We start from the raw sequence: 17769 nt of genomic DNA on the forward strand, positions 1-17769 counted from the left end.
TCTTCACTTATTTGTATTTTATATCCCTTTCTCATTTTTACATACCGTCCTTTCCAATATCTTGGTCCAAGTTTTTCCTCTCTCATCCACCTTTTGTTTGCTCCATCAATCATTCACTGCAGAAAATCTCAGACTCCCTCAACTTACTGTCTTTGCACAGTACATTTTCAAGATTAACCCACCCTGTTCTCTACTGCACACTCTCTCGCGCTGTGTGTGTGTGTGTGTGTGTGTGTGTGTGTGTGTGTGTGTGTGTGTGTGTGTGTGTGTGTGTGTGTGTGTGTGTGTGTGTGTGTGTGTGTGTGTGTGTGTGTGTGTGTGTGTGTGTGTGTGTGTGTGTGTGGTCCTGCACCAACATTTCCCCTTAAACTCAAGACCATCTCTGACTGGCCAGTGGCCTCTTAGCCCCTCATGCAGATAGAAATACAGCATGTGTGCCAATCACAATCTGACAACATATGCTGGACATGTGGTGTACACTTTCAGTACAAACACAGTGATCTCACACAGACGAGGCCCTTACACTCTCAAACATACACACTCATCTCTGTGCACACACTAAGTGCAGAGTGCTCAAGAACAGATGTATATATGTGCACTTGCACACACACATAAACACATAAAAATGCCCAGCAGATGAAGGTGCAATCTTCCCTCTGTGGTTAAATGGGAACCACGTGCTGGCTGTGGATTGAAGCAGACTTAGTAAAGTAAGTCCTTCCACTCATTATGTGGGATGACCCATGCTTCCCTGAGGCTGAGGAGAGCGCAAGGCAGCTCTCTGCTCGTCGGCCCTTTGAATGTAGTCTCCAAACCGGAGCGGTTAGCAATTAAATAAACAGAGGGGGAGATTTGTTCCCGCTGTCACTTGCGTTAGCCAAAAGGAACCTGCCAGGCCAAGCCTGAGTCAGCCTAAAGGTACCATTAAATGGCAGGGAATCCTTCCCTCAGAGCCAAAAGCACTGACAGCCGAAGCTTTAGAGGTTCCCAACCACCAATACCACCAACACATATGGCTAATGTGCTTCCCTTGGACAATCAGCCCGCAAATGCTCTCCAGGGACAAATTACAGCACAATATCAACAATAGTTTGCTGTTAAATTGTACACATACCACATGCACTATGCAATTCTCTGCAAAAAGCAGCAACACTTAACTGTGTGAACAAAATGCAGTCAAATAATGACATCTTAATTTAGAACAGGTAATCCAGTGAGGTAATGCTGACCAGCAGACAATGTTATATCCGTACACAGACAATACTTCACATTCTATCTATGGTTTACATACTTATACACACTCCACCTTACAAAACGATGCCCAAACCAAAGACCTTGCACTCTTCATCCATATTACAGCATTATTGCAGAATTTTCCAAATAATTCATACGAGGGCAGCAGGGATAGAACAGCAATAAAGTAGTCAAGCAAAGTTACATAAAAGGGTGCATTCTGTGACCACATAATTTGGAATATAAATCAGTTTATTGCAGAGAAACAGCAAAACAAAAATTCAAGGAGCTTTCAAATTCTATATGATGTGCATAGAGAATGCACATATTAAGAATTACAATAATTATTGCTAGTGTGTAATTCAATAAAACAAAAGGAAATCTAAATTCAATTAATGTGAAAGAAAGGTATACTGTATTAAATAACTTCTGAATGAATTGCTCTGAAGCAAAGAGTAAAATACTATGGATCTACAATACTGCTACATAGAACACATGTATGAACTGTGTCAAATATTTCATTTTATGATTTATGTCTCCCCAAAAACGTCATGCTAGTGTCAGTGTCGGTCAAATGTCCTGGCAGTCCTGCAGTACCCGGTTGAACTGGCTTCCTTTGATCTATGAGTAAAAGCCTTTACGCATTCTCACAAAACCAATAAAAACATGATTTTTACAAGATAGTTATTCATTACTTCAGTCAACATAAGGGTGTAGTATGGCACAGACTGTGATAATTAACACTATTTACAATAGGAGCAGTTGAATAACATGTTTGTGTGGTGCCAAAATAAATGTTAAAAAATTCAAGTAAAACCCTCAATATAAAAAGGCAGAAAATAAAAAGAGGCTGAATTCAGCATCGTTCAATGTGAGACAGTGAATGAACGTCTGGACACAGTTGTATGTCATACTAGTGTAATGGAAAAAAAGAACTGGAAATCTCCAATAAAAAACAAAAAGCAAGCAACTGCTGAATGAATTGTAGAAAATTAAGCATAAGTAATGAGTTGACTGAAATCATGCATCATTGCCTCGGCAAATGTCTGATGTGTGGATGGTTGAAAGGTTACTATAACATAAAATTTTTGTAATAGAAAATAAATTGCAGAATCTGTTGTCAGAGATGCTGTACCCCTTTAATACCCACTGCGACAGTATTAAAATTCCTCAAAGGCTTAGTAAATAAGACAAAAACCATTCAAAGAACACGCACAACTCAAGAAATGTGTGTTTCCATAAGTTGTCTCATCTTCTGCTTTCAAGACAGTGGTGGGAAAGACTGGTGAAATCATTCTTTAAGATTTTTTTCATTGCTCATTAGCGGACACGTTTTTGGGGATAATGCACAATTGATAGTTTGTGAAAAAGCTTGCGACTGCCAGCATGGTGGCTGTGCATGTTGTGGAGGATGGATAGGACAGGGAGTGGAGGAGAAACAACCTCACCCAGTCTCCAAACAGGCCTGTTGGTGGACATCTGGAAGGGATCCGGGGCTGCAGATGAGCTAAGCAGGACTGACCACACCTTACTCCTGCATCATACTGTATATTAGGCTTCTCTGGGTGCTTGCACAATGTCTGGTGTGTGGAAGTGTGTGCGCACGTGAAACAAAGCGTGCAACAAAGAGCCTAAGAGAATTTTAGGCCTTTTTACCGTACAGTCTACTCTCACTACAAAACTGGATACAAACACAGCTAGCCACATGCTAACATCTTAGCATTCAAACACTGTCCATCTTCAATTCTAGCTTCATATTTTATTTTTAGTTAAATTAAGGGCAGATTCTTTAATACCGGTAAATGAATAATGCAGTGCAGTATAGACTTCACTGTCCTTACATCAAACCTTCTGAATCTGCTTTGCAACAGCTGGGAGTAGTGGATGTGCAGTCTTACAATTCCGTTTTCTACTCATTTGTCACAAACAGTATGTTGCACTGAACCTGTTAGAATTTGTTTCTTTTCAAAACAAAAAAAAAGACACCAAAGAGCTGCATTCTAAATTGTTTCTTCGAGGAAAGAGTCGACACCAAAGCATTATTGCTAAACAGGCAATACTTGAGCTGAGCAGACTCAAATGAGAGATTTCTCCTTCACCATTTCCAGCTAAAATCAACCCAAAGAAACATCAGCTCCCACAAACATGCCAAGTCAGGATCATTTGATCCAGAGAGCTGTGGCAAGGGTGGTTCTTAATGTACTACAATATCCCTTACACAATAACAGAGAAACACACAGACATGAGTCACCGTGATGCACAAAACGCTTCGGTGTATTATCTATTCTCAAACAAGACAATACAAAATGTGTTCAAGTCTGTCCTGTACCTTGTGCATTTAGTTAACACATCATACTATAATATGTAATCAAACAGCCATGAAATATACCCACGGTTTACAAAAACCACCACTTTCAACTCGCTTCTCTGTAAATGTTGGGCTCTCGATATAATGGGGGGCATTAAATAATGAACAGATGTAGAAAGATGGAAGAGGGCTCTGCTTTTCGGTCAACATTGCTGAAGCTTTGTCTTTTACCTGTTGCCTTTCTGTAGTGGTTTCAATCTTTGCTGAGCACGTTTCACAAGGGAATGGAATGAATAACCTTGGTCAACATTTGTTTTATTCCAACAGTGACAAGTGAGAGTGCTAAATCAGGCCTGAAAGTCGTGCCGGGTGTCTCCACCATCACTCTCCTCAACCACAGCCACACATCAGTTCTCTTCCTGGAATATGAGCAATTCTGCCACTGGCTTTTTTAATGTGGGGCCCGTTTTTGCTCACAACTGTCACCAGCACACATTTCCTCCAGATGGATCGAGATAAATCAAAGCCATGATCCTGAACAAAGACTGCAGCTTGTAAAGCAAAAACCACAGAAGTGGGAAACATCCGAGGGTGAAAACCTCCTACAATTATATTTTAGTATGTATAAAAATACTGCAAATGACATTAGAAAAACACAAAATAATTGTTGTTGCTGTATTTAATTTCACCTCCTTATACCCACTTCTATACTTCCTTTAAAAACTTGTGTTTATAATCTTGATCAACATGGGAATTGTGTAAATGCAGTTCTCAATATATTGGCAACAGAGAATATCTGCAGTAGTTCATGGAACTTTAAAGGTTTGATATGCTTCATACAAGCAACTATCAAAAAGACTCACACTGGAATCAGTCGCAGATTTTACCATTGCATGACTATGAAGAAATTCCATACAAAAAAGGCAGTGAAATCACCATAGATCTTTCTGTACACTTTTCAGACCTTCATGTGAAACTTAAAAGAACAGACACATAAACTAACAGGTCTAAAAAAAAAAAAAAAAAAAAAAAACTAGCACAACATACAACCAGTTGCATTTCAAGACAGCCTAGAAAACCAAAGTCTAAATCTGCACTTTGACTAAAAAGAGAGACTTCAGCGCATTGAGCGAAACAAAAGGAGGCGTGATTGATGAAATGTCTTCAGACGTTTTTCTTTAAGTGTCCAAAAATGTTAATTTCCTTACTGTGCCTAAACTGGATTATTCATCACTTGCCGTTGGTTGATGTGACCCAAATCCCTCAAGTCATTGTTAGCCCCCTCCTCCACAACTCTCAGTGTGACACCAAAAGGCGTTAGACAAAGACGAATGCCGAGACAGATAAATAGAGAAATAAGGACGCAAGGACTCATGATTGATTGTGGTCTGGTTAGGGAGGCACAGAAGTTTGGTCAGGCGGTACATCTTCATTTGGTTATCTTTTGTCTTCCTCGTGCATCTACAGCTACGCAAGTCTTCACAGAATCATTTTCATCTTCTGAAACAGTTTTAATATTCAACAAGTAGAAATACAAAACCATGATGCATTTCAAGAGTAGTATAAAACTGGCATTTTCCTATGAGAAATGAAACCAAAGACCATAATAGTGTGGGTGTCCGACATAATCCCCCATCATCTATATAGCTCAATAACTCTCAAAGTCAAACATCAGTCAGCCAGTCTGGTGGTCACACAAGATGATGCTCTCTTTTGCGGCTCATTGCAAGCTTGACATTCCTTTGATGACAGCATTCTTTTGAACATCGCATTACAACTCTCCGCATTTCCATGCCGTCTGGAAAACACTACTCACTACTGCCAGCCTCACTTTCAAACGGAGCGAATCAAACAAACAATAAATCAATCCACAACTCTGACCACGCTGACTTGCTGCCTAGTGCCATCATTAGTATGGTTTATTTGCTCACCGAGTCGGTTTCTAAAAGCAAAACCAAGCATGGGTCTGGGGCAGATGCTGATGTCACTGTGCTGTGCCCCTTTAGTCCCACTCCACTGTTTATTTGGATGTCATTAACGCTATCCATATCAGCTCTACACAGGACCAGCTGAGGGCGAATCAAGTCAGTGATTTAATTATTAGAAATGAGGTCCATCGTGACATTTATTTTAGCTGCTGGCTTACTAACAGAGAGAACAGTTGGCAAGTAGCGCTAATTTAACAAGCTTTGAGACAAATAGCTTAAAGAACACTTCATTTACTGAAAGGCCACAAACTGAGCCACCATAGGAATCGTTGGTTTTATTAGGGATCAGTGACATTAAATCCCAAAAAAATGGCAACACAGGAAAAAGTAAAAATGAAATCACAATTGCAAAGACTGACAGAAAAATTTGTATAATTTCAGTAACAGTTTTTGCTTTGTACAAACTAGACAGAGAGAGCAAGAACAAAAGATCCAAACCGGCACAAGCTTTGACTACGTTCAGTGTTCTCAGTAAAAACAGGACTAAATGTTATTCACAAGTCCGTCTTTGCTTGTCAGACTTCACAGCCAACAGCGCTCTTAGTAGATCGCACACTGAAAAACTGTCACAACTCATGTGGGTTCAATATTAACACAAACCTGTGCATTATGTATATCCTGTACAAGGTCATGTTTTACAAATATACAAGAATTTGAGCAATATCACCATTTCCACTCAGACGCACCTGTGCAAAACCAGTGATATGTGCAATATCTTGCGATTTTGCCCACATGCAGATAATTTTTTTGCAATATCTCAATATCCACATATAAAAAAATCTGTACTTATGAATATTTCTATATATTCTCTATATTTCAACTGATGTCCCTTACATGTTTGCATTATGTCCTTTCCTGTTATAACACTGCAAATTTACCCACTGAGATTCATAAAGGCTCATCCCATCTTGTCTTATAGTATCAAAGGATAGAAAACAGAGGAGAGGACATGGAAAGGTTGTGTGTTTGATGTTACTGCAAAAATACAGTCGCCATAGAGTCGCCAGAAGTATGATTGCCATTCAAAGTTTCATCTTCACAGATACACGAAGCAAATGGCAGTGACTGATTGAATTGTTTATGTGTGATAAACTTTGAGGAGCAGATTTAGTTGAGCTGAAGACTGACGAACTTAAGAGATGCAGAGAGGCGGTGGAAAACAGAAACTCAGTCCTTCATGTGATTGATGGGCTCTGAATATATAATGCATGCTCGTGACGATACAGTAAGCACACTAATACTCCTGATAATTGATTTGAGCCATTCACAGGCGTTATTGTCTGGCGACGTCAAATGGTTTTCAATTAGACCTACTGAATATTCATGAGATACACTGGTAAACTTGAGAGGAGAAGCTTGCATGAGGTACATTGTGTATGTCATAGCCACAGTATTTCACCACCAGCCAAATCCAATTCAGAAAGAGCCATTAAACTCTGACAAATGAGACAGCCTCAAACATTTGCCGCCCTTTTCAAAAGAAGCTAACTTAATGAGCCAGCCACTGTCTGTCACTCATAAATACAAGACACTGACATGGGCCGATGTGGCTGTTCCAGGCCACAGTATGAGAAATATCAACACCAATAAAGTAAAATTAATGTTGATCTTCTCAGTGGTAAGGGAAAATACTTCAAGCCATTTTAGCTGGTATGTGTCAGGCTATTTTCAGCAACATTTAATGTGGAAATGAAGCCTTGGAAATGGTAACATCACATATGAAATATTCAATAAAAAAACATGACCGCACATGATTTAACTAATTTTAACACTAACAATAAGGATTTTTTTTCCTTACACTGTGACTGGAATGTAAAATGGAAAAAGCGCAGTTTGAAACTGATTCATGTTATGTGCCATAAAACAGAGACTGCAACTGAGATAATTGGCCTAGTTACTCATTTATACGTTTCGGTCTATTTGGATTCAGTTGAGACTGCGATGGGAGTAACTCGGGGACTTTGGGTTCATCTTTAAACCTCTGAAAAGGGTCGTCTTCCTTGCCGACCTCAGCCAGAATCGTTTCCCGAAAAGGAAATGACTGCAACCTCCACTGCACTTTGGTCATGAGCTAGACTTGAGCAGCCGAACTACAAAGAGCTTAATCTATTTATAGGAAAACACTGCTACAGTACAGTGATCTGGGGGGAAAGGAACCCCACAGGACGGAAAGACAGTCGGACGCCAAGGTTACGCGCCAACTGTCAAGATCAACAAGAAGTCTTGCCATTCTCCGGCTTCATAACTAAAACACATTTCCCTTACCTCTCAGCAAACATTAAACTATACTCTTACTTTTCACATTGCCAAATTTGAAATGTAATACCATGCAGCACCTATTAAACTGTCTTAAGCAATAATCCAAGAAACGTAAGAATTTCTCTGTCGAAAGCAAAAACCCATTCATTAAGTGTTAATTACTCACATTAAGATAATACCAGATTAAAGCCCACTTTAAATATAGTCCATGTCAGAGATAATGCTGTTATAATGAGAATATCAAAGCAATGACACTCGTTTAACTATCCGAGAGCAAAAGTCAAGGCTGGGTCTAAAGGTATCCAGAACCTGTAACAAATTGAAAAATTCAGTTGATTCAATTGCTGGTATTGAAAACAGCGTTTTGTAGAGGACTCAAAGTATTTGTGCTTTTCAGCCTCAAAGTTAAGAGCAAGCTTTTGTTTTGTTTGCACATGACTGAAATATTCTGGCAGCATTTTTAGTAAGTCTGCACTTTAAACTGCATTTATACACATTCTGACAGAAATAAATACACAAACTTCTTTTTTATTGTGTGGCAAATTCACTCAGTCTCTTCTACCAAAGCTTGTGTGTTGCTTCAAAGAACTCTAAATCAGGCTTAGGAGAAAATAGAGTCTACACTCCATGATATATTCTCATTTCCACCTTGTCAGCCACTAAAGAAAACAGATCTCTCCCATAATTCAACTGAAGAGGATGCAGAAAAAAGAGGGTACATGGTGAAGGGAAGAAATGTGGAAAAAATAAAATAAAATAAAGAACTGTTGAAATGTGGCAAAAAAGAACAGGAAGTGAAAACAAGATGGCGGAGCAGCAAAGGCCCCACAAAGAGAAGACACATGGGGAGGTAAAGAAAAGCTGTGGAAGTTTAGGTCCTGCAAATCATAACCTGGTGAAAACAACCCGAACATTAAGGTAAATCGTTGACAGAGATCCAGAGGAGTCTGTGAGGAACTTGGTCCATCAGAGTCCGTTATCAAGAGCCTGTATGTCCCCAAGTTGGAGCACTACGAATGATTTCCATGAGAATCATATACAGTATTACAATATAATCTCATTAATTATCAAACGAAGTCATGGAAGAAAAAAAAAAAAAACAGGTGGTGTGTGCACTCTTCTAAAAATTTGCATGCTTTAGGTTTCAACACATGGAGTCCATTAACCACAGGTAGTGTATTTTTGACCTTTATAGAAATAAAGAGTTGAGCTCCCTGCAAATCTATCTTTAAGAGTAGTGTCATGTGGGATCTAAAAATGGGAACAGTGACAAGACATTGTTTCTAGCGCCAAAACAAAAATCTCAAAGCGCAACTAGTATATTCGCCCATTCAGCCTGACGTTGAGAACACTGACATCAGCGAGAAAAAAAAAAAACACAAGACAGAAAACAGGTCAAACGCCACGGCAGTTGGAGCATTACAGCGATGATCAGACTGTGATTCAACACAGTGAGATGAACGCAGACTCAAACAATCATCTTTCCTTTCTTTCTCTACAGAGCTAAACATCTGCCGTTGCTTCCCAGCAGAAGGGAAGGTCACACATTTCCACGTCGAGATCACTCAGTTATACAACTTCTGGACTCGTTTGGGCACAACTGCTCAGACAGGATATTACACGATAGTACAACGCCTTCTACTCCCAACTGCAAGCTGGTCATCAAAGCAGAAACGGACAATAACTGTACTGTAGGTGCCTGAGACCACCCCATGGGAACAGCTTAAGAGGGTAATCAGGCAATTCACCAAAAAATAATACTGCAATCATTTCATTTTAACTTGTTAGTTTATTTAACATTTTAACTCTGTTGAGATTCGGGCTTCTTCACTTTGTCTTTTAAAACAGCAGATTTAACATCACCTGCTAATTACTGAAGCCTTGAGACTATGTATCCCCCCCCCATCTACATGGGTGAGAAAACATGAAATCTAAAGTTCACCGACTCTCGCCTTAAATGTGTGTGACAAATAGTTGTAGCCATAGTGTCACTTAACCTCACCACTCCTTTAATATTACTGTGGGTAAAATTATCTACTGTTTTCTTTTATTAGCTCGCAGTTCCTGAACTGTTATGCTTCTTTTCCTGCTTGTCAGTAGAGAAACTGAGACGCTAATGCACGTTCTGGGCTCACTGTCAATATAAACATTAGAGATATACAATTAAATATAAAAAATGATAAGAATACATGCTACATCTTCTCAGTAAGGCAAAACTCTCAGGGTTTGGCCTATTACTTGCTGTAGACTTCCAAGAGAAATGCATTAAAGTATCTGATTTTTTACCGGTTGACAGATGATCGTCTCTAAATCTTGTGTCTCATGTACCGGCCGTCTAGGCAGAAAAACAGTCTGGAGCAATGCACATCATTCTGTATAGAACATTCTACCTGTGATGGAAGCTATTTATGGACTAAGTAAGACTGTTTTTGCCAGGAATAACTCAAAGACACCATTAGCTGCGAGCAGATCTGATTCCAGAAACACAAATCTCGTGCAGTTTTTCCTCCAAAGTTTCATGAACACAGAGGTCACATTTCCCTGTGGGGTACATGACAAAAGATAACTTCGCAGACATGATCATGACCTGAATGTGAGGTCAGGCGCTCTGACAATAGCAGTTTTAGTGCACATATGTTTGTGTGTGTGTGCTTGGTACTGTGTGGTGGTGTTAGGGAGTATCACTGCCCAGCAAAGCACATGAGGCAAGTAGTTCCATTGCAGAACAGAAGCAAGTCTGATTGCTTTCACACTGCACAGCGTAATGTGTCTGGAATTTCGTTTGACGAATATGTACAGACGCACATGCACGTTGAACTTTACCGTTCTGTTCGTCCAGCTCATTGCCGATCTCCTGGCCCATTATCTTCTGTCGACTGATGACAGCCGCTAGTGCATCCAAGCCTGCATCCTGGGCTGAGAGACATTTTATACCGTTATAAAACATGAACTAAAATTAGTCAATGTCAGACAATCATGAAAAAAAAAGACTTGAGAAAAATGTACAGAATTAAAATAGCACAGAAATCCCCTTTTAAAAAGCCACTTGTAAGGATGGAGCAATTATGGTGCATTGTGATTTTTATATAATTACAATTATTTTGGAATTAGACGAGATAGGCTGTGAGAAGAGAAGAGATTTCCCTCCCTAGCAGTTTGACACTCTCTACCACAGGAATTTCTTTTTTACCGCAAGTTCAGGCGCTCACCATTACCCATGTTCACCAGAAATCCCACAGGGGGACTAGAAAGCTCCATGTGGTTTGGTTTCACTGTCTTAACAGGAATCTCGGATCGCAAACTGACAATAACCAGAGCCGTAATGGAGACATTGCAATGAAGTGTCATACGGAGGCAGGTGAACTCATGTCTGGGTGTTCAAGCCATGTCAGAGGCAGGAAATAGAAAAAAAAAAAATAGATGTGGGCTTACAAAATGTGAAACATAATGATCACCTTTTTAAATACAGTTTCCCCACTATTACTTTAATACAATTCAGGCTACATCTAAAATCCTTGTATCATCTATTACTCATGCATTTATTTTTTACTGGAATATTATGATTACTTGACAGAGGGTAGTGTTCATACTGTTCACAAACACATTGTGGAATGTTATGCATGTTCATGATAGCATGCTATGTTTCAATTCCATTTTATTTATATAGTATGAACTCACAAGATGTGTCATCTCACAGATCTTATGAAATTAAAACAGAGCAGAGAACCCAACAATCCAAAGCTGCCTTTAGATTCCCTATGAGCAAGTAGTCAGCAAAAGTCGGAAAGAACTAAACCAACCCCAAAATAGGAAAAGGAACAAAAATCAAATCAAATCAAAGGACAGAACCAGGCTCAGGGAAGGCGGCTATCTGCCTAGACCAATTGGGGCGACAGTGGGGATAAAAGGATAAAGTTCAAGTGATACTTTCACACATTATTCTACTTATGCAGGACATTGTATCAAAATACGGCTATTAGCTACAATGTTCATATTTGGACTAGAAGTTCTTTTTTTTCCTTTTAGAGAAAAATAAAATCATACTTGAAAACATGATTCCAAAATGACTGATTTTGATTTGATAATCTGATCAATGTGGCTGCTACACATTCATGTGCATTTACCCTCAATGACTCGTTGCTGCTGCTGTTTGATCTCTCCAAAGGTGAGTCCTTTGGTCTCCTCTGATTCGTTGATCAGCCAAGGGTTGGCTGAAATGCCTCCGCTGGCTCCTGACCCTCCGGCCATCAGTGTGGACCTGCAATACATAATCAGAGCAATTCTTAAATTCCACAGTGTTTTGCAGCATCCTTTCAAAAACAAAAGAGACCTGTCTTAACAACAAATTTTTCTGGAGTTGATTTTACTTCAGTCCAACTGTAGAGCAACAGCAGCTGAAGCATTAAAGATGAATTTCTCAAAGGTGCGGTACAACTGAAAAACTAAAAATGTATCGCAATTGTTACGATCCAACCTCCAGGGGTTAGCTGGATGCAACCAAAAAAACCAGATGTTATTGTTTCAGGTGAAGGGATTTATTGCTTAGCGGTGAATAGAACATAAAAGCAATAACAATGAACACAAGACTGGTGAGTGTTGCTAAATCAAAGAACAGAATATAACAAAATGAAGGCTAACAGAGTTTCCAAACTATCTAAATCCAAAACAACTAAACTCCCTAGCCAAACTTAAAAACAGAAACAACACCCACCATAAGTAACAAAAACCAATACAAAAAGTGCCAAAACAAACTAAACAAAACTGGTGCCTCACACGCACTGACCACACAGGTCACGAATACTCGAAACAAATGGCTTTCTCACTAAGCCTGAAGTGTCTGTAGAACTCTCCACGAGTGTCTACAGACCGAAGTGTCTGTGGTGCCCACCAACCCAACCACACATACCTACAGACCGAAACACAACAGAAATAGCACCAGAGGCACCAGGGCAGACCGGTCACAGACACCAGCCGCCCAGACTAAGAACAAGCTGGCAGATATATAGTCTGCAGGTGTGGTGATGGCTGCATCCGGTCGGATAGAGGTAGAGGAGAGCTGGAGGGTGGCCCAATCAGGAAAGTCGGGAGGCAGGGAGAACAAGGTTGCTGTGCAAGTCGTCAACTCTGGTGTCATCAGCTGGAATGGCTGGCAGCTGGGGTTCCAGAGACTCTGGAAACAGCCACAGCTGAACCCACACATGTAATCTTCCATCACACAAAGGCCTAACAGGACATCACCCCAGAAACCTGACGGCACACCAACACTGGTGGCCGTAACAGCAAGGCACTCCTTTACCCTGTCCGTCACCATTCAAGTCCAAAGCAACACTAACCACGTTATAGTTACACAATCAATATGGCTGGTTGCTATAAGAGTACAATGCACATCTGTAACTCCTGCAGCAAACACCTGTAGAAGTTTGCTCATTTCTGACATTAAAACCCTTTAAATAAAAAGGTGTTCATTTACGCATTTGTCTTTTAGGGTTTGTTTTTTTTTTGGAATGACTGAAAAACACCAGGTTAGAATGTGCAATATGTAAACATTGCATGTCCATCTGTCACAGGACTGTGGACTGTAGGGGAGGTTTCGCTCTAACAAAGTGACAGGCCAGAAAGCTCTCTGCACTGTAATGTGCTGTGCTAAACACTGCTATGTGGTTTAAAAGCTATTCTTCTCTTAATAGCTTAAAGCTGTGTTTCAGACCCCCACCAGCCATGGCTGTCTTGCGGTGACGAGTTCATGGTCTCTGTGTGGGGCTGGATTTAATTGTGTCTGCTGAGAGCAAGCCGTCTGCTGGTCAAGCCTCAAAAAAAGTGACCTGAACCACATGCAGACTTATCAGTGACAGGAAATAATGACTCTACTGCACCAAACAAGGTGTACTTGCTGTGGTATTGATATGTCAGTCTGTCATTGGTACGCTTACACCAGCTCCTTCAAATCCCGTAAAACAGATTACCTTTTTTGCACATGGAACACATAACACAACTTTTACCTCACCGCCTGCTTGAAGCTACCTCTGAAGTGGCCAGTAAAGCACAGTGAGACTATTCACAGTGCAGGCGGGCTGAGGTTGATAGCATCAGAGGAGTGAGCGAGACAAAGCATTCAGTCTAATCTCTCTAACATGTTTGATTACTATGAGACTATGTGCCAGCCCTCCGCTTCCTCCATGCATTGTGTGAAGATCCAATTAACCAGCCAGTGGGAAGCGCCAAAATCAGTCAGGCACATCTCTTGGCAGCCACAAAGTACTAGACTGCCACCACTGGGGCCTGAGCATCCAGGTCCTGACTGAGTGACTTGGACAGGCGAGATTTAACTAATTACAACTACTTCCCGCGCTATCAAACACAAAGGAAGAGTTAGTGAATAATGGAGAAAAGGTGAGTCCAAGAGCTGACAGGGTGAACCGAGCCTCCGCAAAAACGGCCCATGTCTGTATTTCATTTAGCATGAAATGGAGATGCTTAGAATGAACTGTTTTAGGGATGGATTAAAGTCCCTCAGCAACCTTCGTCTCCTCTCTTCTACCTAAAGTTCTCACAAAAACAGTTTTTAAAAAGCAGCTTAGATTATCCAAGCATGGCCAATCCACCCCCTCCCACATTCTGTCCTCAGAGACCACACAGTGGGAATGGGTCCTACCCACAAATCCAAATTACCCACCACATATCACTATTAAATTTAGGTCTCACTGAGCAAACTAAAAACCATATGACCACACGATTACAGTTTGCCAAGCTAATTTATTAGAAAATGTCGCTTCAGATATTTTTTCTTTTGCACAGAGCCTTTTATGTAAATGGGTGTGTGGTCTGTAAAAAGATGAAAGCCCGTGCAAAGCACCACTAAGTAGATCAATCCCGAAACCAAAGCTTGTGAAAGATATCAGAGAAAGGCATATCAGGGCATCAGCAAAAGCGGTTCTCTAAATCTTACTCATCTGATGTCTGGTTTAATTTTGCTGTCATTTCAGTAACTCCTTAAAAACATATATAATGGCAAAGTAGACTTTCTGTTCTGTACAAGATTTGTTCCATAATTGCGGTGTCTCTATGATGTGAAGAGAACATGGAGGCGCCAACAAAAAACACTCAGCAATGAAACAGACATGAGAGGCCAGAGGGTTTTAACAACATGACACCATTTCCTCTCTCTGTCCAAACAAATATCATCTGGGCAACACTGGGTCAAATCTTACAAACAGTAATGACTACCTGCTACCTAAGATTTTCAAAACTGTCACACTGATGATGATGAGGATATCAGTGGCATCCAGCTCTTTGATGAGCTCTTCAAGTAGTACAATATATGTTCAGTGGAGAGTAATAAACTGTACACTCACTCCTTTCATCTTTGTTCATCAAGACACATTCATGCATTCACATGGGCGCCAAATGTGTGATCAACAGTGCAAAGCGAGCAAATCTCTTAATGAAAAAGAATTAGCGAGGAAGTTAAGCACCTTGTCAAAATGGCAGACAGGCAGACTTCCTTCCGAGTGATAGCACAGGCAGAGGTCACAGGACACGGGTCATACCGGATGTACAAAGACTTTCACCTAAAGTTAGTGACCGGTGACATATCATCAAAGCAGAGAATCGCCTATGACCTCTCCGGTTAAGAACATAGACAAGAGAATGAGGATTCATTATTTTTAATTGGACAGCCAGAGCTAGATATAATTTTTTTTTAAAAAAGACGTCAGAGAGGAGAATCACAAAATTAAAGGTGGCATGTTCTGAGCAGGATGCCCCCTGAAACATCATGTGGTGATGCTTGGTTTGGCCTTTCTGACACTTACTGAAGTTGACAGTCAGAAGTTCAGGGTGGACAAATATTCTACAAGAGGCATAAGGAGGCTAGACCAGAAAATTACTGGTATGAATCCAAGAGAAACATCGTATTGATCATAAATATGTCACACCCCATTTGACACTGGGCCATCACAGTCATATTTGGTAAAAAAAAAAAAACTGTCCCAGTGTGATGCTTATGAGATGTAAGATATTCAAGATCAACTAATTTTTCTTATGCAAATACCTTGAGGGCTCGGGCTCCGTGATGTCTCCTTTGAAAGTGGCATTGAGCTGCTTCTCTCTGGTTAGCAGGTCATCAATGAGGTTCTGCCTCCTGTCACATTCTGATTGCATTCTGAGGAGGCCATGATAAGGTCAAAAGCTGCATTACCTCAACCACTTACAATGACAGAAGACGTGTGATGTGTCTCAAACGTCTCTTTGGGTCAGAATAAATCCATGAGCAAAGTTGGTCACGGTGTATTCCTAAAGACAAACCGTTTCAAAACACTCTCATGCCCTCTATAGGAAGCATATTGTTAATGCAAGCAAAGAAACCTCCCCCAACTCTCAAGGTAATCTGTGTCTTATGACATCCACTGCTTGTAAAATTAGCAGAAACAAAGGATACATGCGCCGAGATGAGGAAGCTCGCAACAAACTCTCTCTGAGCTGGGCAATATTCTGTTTTAGCTTCTGAAGTGTTGCCCGTAGTGTCATGTTTATCTGAAAAGACAGAAAAAATGGAGACTGTTAAACAATACACAGTTGACTATTGCAAGATACATTTTTAGGCAATACAACTTAATTTCTGCATGTAAAACAGAATAGAACACCTCACCTTTGCAGGGTTCCCCCCTGTTCTCTGCTGCCTGTTCCGTTCATGGATGTTTTCTGCTATTTCCTGCGCCAGCCGACAAGTGGCATCATAATTCTGTAACCTGAAGATCAATGAATGGGATAAACGTGATGTTTTATAGCCTGTCACACTGCAGCATCAGATTAATTAGTAGGATTAGGTTCAGAGTGGTAAGTTTCAGTACATTTTAACATGGCAACAGAGAAAACACGAGACTGAGACGTCCACTTGTAAGTTTCCAAATATTGTGCAGATTTTAAAAATATAACAATTACATGATTAAAATGAACAGAGTCAGTCCTGGTGAGTTTAAGTAGCTATGCCTATGCTAATATTCAGACTGAAGGAGGAGTTGTTGTAGTCGTTTATTGATGCTGGACTTTAGCTAAAGCTGTAAGTAATGATTTAGGTGTGAATACGTCATTAATTGTCGGAGCAACCTAAAGCCTGTGCTGATCTGTATAAGTATGCAATCCAGCCTTAATATATGATATTGTAAAGCTTTGGTGTCATCACGTTCTAGTTTAGTTCGATTAAATATTAGAAAATGAGCAGAGGCACTGTTTATCATGTGACATGTTAGACATGGCCTTCCCCTCTTGTGATTCAACGAATGTAACAAAGATATCTGACGAGTACATACAAGGATAATGTCTTGTCTTAACTGAATGAGATGAATTAGAAAATACTCACTGAAAAAACATGTTGTTGTATTTAGCTAATCCTCATAGAGAAGTACTAGCCGCTTTAGCTAGTTGAGTACAGACGAGCAGTCAGGTGTAGAAATGATGTTTGTTACCGTTAATTATACACCTGCGAGATTTATTTTACCCTTCGAAAGAATTACTCACCAGGGATCCTGAGACATTGTGATAATATTGAGCTATTACGCGAAATTCCACTTAGTTTGAACCATCCGGCAGTAATCACGAACAAACTGCTTCTTGTTTTGACTGGAACGTCACTACGGCACACGGCGAAGACCAATTTCCCCAAAGGTTTCGCTTTTCTGCTCTGCATTAAACACAGGGAGAAATAGCTGCTAAAAGAGAGTTTGTTACGCAGGTACAGCCACGCAAATTATGAATAATGACACGTTTTTCATCAAACATACATGACTTTAGATTGTTTTGGTGGTTACGTTGCACACAATGATATTTCTGTGTTTTTATTATTCTCTTGTTTGTTTGTTTTTTATCCTTTGTCTCTGAATAACTCTGAACCCAGCCTGTTGAAGCAGATGGTCACCCTGCCTAAGCCTGATTCTGCTTTATCTTTTATATTTGTCTGGCGAAGTCACGTAATTAATAATATCT

The 17769-nt window shown here is 40.2% G+C and overlaps 1 protein-coding gene across 1 annotated transcript in view; it reads right to left on the reverse strand.

Moving 5' to 3' along the window:
* stx8 (syntaxin 8) overlaps positions 1 to 17440 on the reverse strand; it is a 44174-nt gene extending 26734 nt beyond the window's left edge. The window contains exons 1-6 of the mRNA XM_022199003.2: positions 17305 to 17440; positions 16436 to 16535; positions 16226 to 16320; positions 15839 to 15949; positions 11913 to 12046; positions 10612 to 10704 (exon numbers count right to left, since the gene is read on the reverse strand). Coding sequence (XP_022054695.1) covers positions 10612 to 10704; positions 11913 to 12046; positions 15839 to 15949; positions 16226 to 16320; positions 16436 to 16535; positions 17305 to 17321 — 550 coding nt within the window. The 5' untranslated portion in view covers positions 17322 to 17440. The remainder of the gene's footprint in view (positions 1 to 10611; positions 10705 to 11912; positions 12047 to 15838; positions 15950 to 16225; positions 16321 to 16435; positions 16536 to 17304) is intronic.
* Between the last annotated feature and the right edge of the window lie 329 nt (positions 17441 to 17769).

This window comes from Acanthochromis polyacanthus, chromosome 3, assembly GCF_021347895.1.
Source record: "Acanthochromis polyacanthus isolate Apoly-LR-REF ecotype Palm Island chromosome 3, KAUST_Apoly_ChrSc, whole genome shotgun sequence".
NCBI classification, from domain to species: Eukaryota; Metazoa; Chordata; class Actinopteri; family Pomacentridae; genus Acanthochromis; species Acanthochromis polyacanthus.